The sequence below is a fragment of the Acanthisitta chloris genome, unplaced genomic scaffold (genome assembly GCF_000695815.1).
Source record: "Acanthisitta chloris isolate BGI_N310 unplaced genomic scaffold, ASM69581v1 scaffold12462, whole genome shotgun sequence".
In the NCBI taxonomy this organism is placed as follows: Eukaryota; Metazoa; Chordata; class Aves; order Passeriformes; family Acanthisittidae; genus Acanthisitta; species Acanthisitta chloris.
This window is the reverse complement of record NW_008662220.1, coordinates 32,720-36,123: the sequence shown is the minus strand read 5'-3', so window position 1 is coordinate 36,123 and position 3,404 is coordinate 32,720. Positions and strand designations below refer to the sequence as shown.

General features: G+C 46.5%; 1 protein-coding gene across 1 annotated transcript in view; it reads right to left on the bottom strand.

Annotated features, from left to right (window-relative positions):
* Positions 1 to 384: 384 nt before the first annotated feature.
* Positions 385 to 3,404, bottom strand: part of SIGLEC15 (sialic acid binding Ig-like lectin 15) — a gene marked incomplete at its 3' end in the record, with an annotated part of 7,893 nt that continues 4,873 nt past the window's right edge. Inside the window, exon 3 of the mRNA XM_009070523.1 lies at positions 385 to 744. Coding sequence (XP_009068771.1) covers positions 385 to 744 — 360 coding nt within the window. The remainder of the gene's footprint in view (positions 745 to 3,404) is intronic.

Here is a 3,404-nt window from a genome sequence, read left to right as displayed (position 1 = left end):
GGGGAAGATGTAGTACTCAGCCTCCATCAAGAAAAGAAAATAATTAAAAATATGGTTGTGTAGGCAGTGAATTCTCCACTAATTGCCCATCTGTTACTTTATTAGCCTTTCTCCTTGGTCAGGGAAACTCCTGCTACCTCAGTCTTTTCAAAGGTCTCTTGCCAAAGGAGACCCTCTGTCAGCGCACTGCAACCAGCCAACCAGGAGGTCCCTCTTACTTATTCTCAAGATTTCCCATTAGGAATGTCCTTGTCCTGGACTAGAAAATCATTTAAAGCCCCACCCCCTAAATAAACCAAACCAATCCTGCTTGACTTTATCTGCTGCATCCATCTTTGGTTACCAGTCAGATGGAGGATTACTGAGGGAAGTTGCAATACTCACCTCCTCTAGAGAAAACGGTGAAACTCAGTATCACCAGCAAAATGAGCACCTTCATCCCCAGCAACACAAAAATCAGGATCAGGAAGAATGAGCTGTCGGATGCTTTGAATTTATAGAAATACACTGCCCCCTCTGCTCTCCCATGGCTGTTGATAGCAGTACAGGTGTATTTTCCATCATGGGTCAGGTATTGGAGCTCCTTGGTGACACGATGATTCGTGCTGGTGGTGGAGGTGAGGTTGCTGTGGGAGGGTCCGGTCCAGGTGACAGTGGGCACTGGCTCCCCTTCGGCTGTGCAGCGGGCCTGGAAGGTGTGATCCCCATTGGAGTTGACAGTGATGTTAATGATCCTGGGGGCAGCTGCAGGAATCACAACAGAGGAGGGAAAGTGTGTCAGGTTTCAAAGGCAGGTCTAGTGCAAAACACCTGGAATGAGCTCTTGGTCTTGGTGGACCTTCTGAGCATGTTATATCAGGGTAAAATTGGATGACAAGTACTGGTGGATGAAAGGCTGGACATGACCCTGTGATGTACACTCGCAGCCCAAAAAATTCCCTATGTCCTGGTTTGATCCCCAGCAGCAAGGACTGCAGGGGAAGGAGGGCATTATGCCTATGTGCTCTGCTTAGGTAAGACCCCACCTGCAGTGCTGCCTCCAGCATTTGTTTTCCCAACATAAGAAAGACATGGATGTGCTGGAGTGAGTCCAGAGGATGCTCCGAGGGTGTTCAGCCTTGAAGGAGAGATGACTCTGGGGAGACCTTACTGTGGCCTTTCAGTACTTGAAGGAGGGTATTTTTCAGCAGGGCCTATTGTGATAAGTCAAGGAGTGATGATTTTAAACTAAAAGAGTAGTGATCTAGGTTAGATATAAGGAAGTTTTTTGAAATAAGTGTTGCCCAGAGAAGCTGTGGCTACTCCATCCCTGGAAGTGTTCAAGGACAGGTTGGCCAGGGCTTGGAGCAACCCGGTCTAGCTGAAGTTGTCCCTGCCCATAGCAGAGGGATTGGACTGGATGAACTTCGAAGATCCTTTTTGACCCAAACTATTCTATGACTGTATGAATGTTGGGATCAGCCTTCTCTTTCCTTGTTTTTCTTATCACTTACTTTCCCTGCATTTCCCCACCCTTCCTATGTTGGATAGAGGAGCAAAACTATTCACCCAGCAAAGCCTGGGTTCAAAGGTGTGTACTCTATTTGTGTTTTATCCCTGTAAGGCCCCACAGTTTTCTGAGCTTCGGTCAACTCCAGCTGTCATGTGGTGTGGCAGAGCCCTGCTGTGGCAGGACACAGATCTGTGAAGATGAGATGCATTCTGCAGTTACATTGTGAATTGCAGCCTGGTGCCATCCAGCATGTAGGCACAGGTGGAGGTGGTGACCTTTTTAGACTGGCTGCATCTACACATGGTCTAGGACATGACAACAATGGTGGTCTCCTGCAAGCATCTTATAGTTGTTCCTTTGGTCTCCAACCTCCAGAGCTCATATGGATGGATCCATTTGTGTTAGCCCTTTGCTCCAGGCCTGAGACTTGCCAGATTTGGCAAATTATTGTCAGGGAAAATTTCCGCTCCTTGTTACGACCTGTTGTTTGATGATTTTCTCCAACCCTGTAGTGACCACACAACAGCTGGTGTAGGTTCCTGGTTGCTTTGGGGTAACACTCCTATATCAAGATAGGGCCACTGCTTTTGTATCCTATATTTGTTGCATATGGCATTGTGTGATTTAACAGCGGGAAAGATAACTTTTGGGTTGCAAAACTTAAAAGATGTACTGTTGAACATGTCATCTTCAGTCTAGTCTGCTCAGGAAGTGTAGCTGATGTGACCCAGCTTATCTTACCCGTTGATGCTCTCCTCTTGGCTCTCCTGACCCATTTAACACATTTGATTCTGAAAGATGTTGTGAAAAGTGAAGGGAACTGAATGTGTGTCTCCACAGAGGAAAAGCAGGCATTCATTTTTTTTACAAGCTAAACAACAAAAATACAGTTTGCGAGTACCTACAGGATGTCTTCCTCCTCATTTATGTAATGCAAGAGGAGTTTGAGGATGTTTGTCACATGTCTGTGTGTTTTGGTGTTTAACTAGTTAAGCATTAATTAACCTCTTGCATTCAGATGCTGTATTTGTGTGTATTATCATGCCTCTGGTGTTAAAATCTAGGCAGCCCTTGACAGACGGTTCTTGCTGCCATCCTGTCCTGGTCATGCTGTGTGTGGGTGTTTAGGAGCTGCTCCAAGTGAAGGAGAAGCCTAGACACTGCAGATCTTCCCAAGAAGTAACTGAGCTCATCCTTGGGTCCCGTCTGGATGCCTACAGTGCACAGCAGGAAAATCATCTAACCCCATGGAATGGGTAAGATTTGAGTCTGTTTCTGAGGCCACCTATGTCTCCTAGCTCGCCCCTGATCTATGAGCTTACCCTGGGAGGTGGGATTAGCATTTGACATTTGTTGCTCTGAGCTGCTTTTTCAGGCTGTTTGAACTTCATGTTTCCTTGAGGAGTTTGGACCTATGGCACCTGGTACCAGGCATGTCATCCTTCAAATCCTGTTACCACCCAGACCTTGTTGTACTAACATTTGTGAACATGTGCTGAGCACTCAGGCACTCCAGTTTAGTTTCTGATGAAGAGGATGTCTTCAACCCCACACCATGAGCTGCTGACCCCAGCTTGCTTCTTTGCTGTCTGCACAGATTCTGTGCTGCAGGGACAAAGCTGGATGCCCAGGTTTTGGTGGGCTCTTAACTGTAGCAGTCAGAGCCTGGCTATTTCCTTCCCAGTTTTGTTCCTGTTCACTTTCCTGTACTGTGCTCCTTGTGTCATATTGGAGCACTAAGGAAGATAGTGAATATTCCCTGCCCAAATATTATAATCCATCCACAGAGCCAGAAAAACCAACCCTTTGGAAAGCCATTTCAAGTAATCTTCTGTTACCATCTGGTCATTTTGCACATCTTGGGGTTCTCACTTCTCTAGAGGGTGGCTTTGACTCCTTTGGCTCTCGTGCT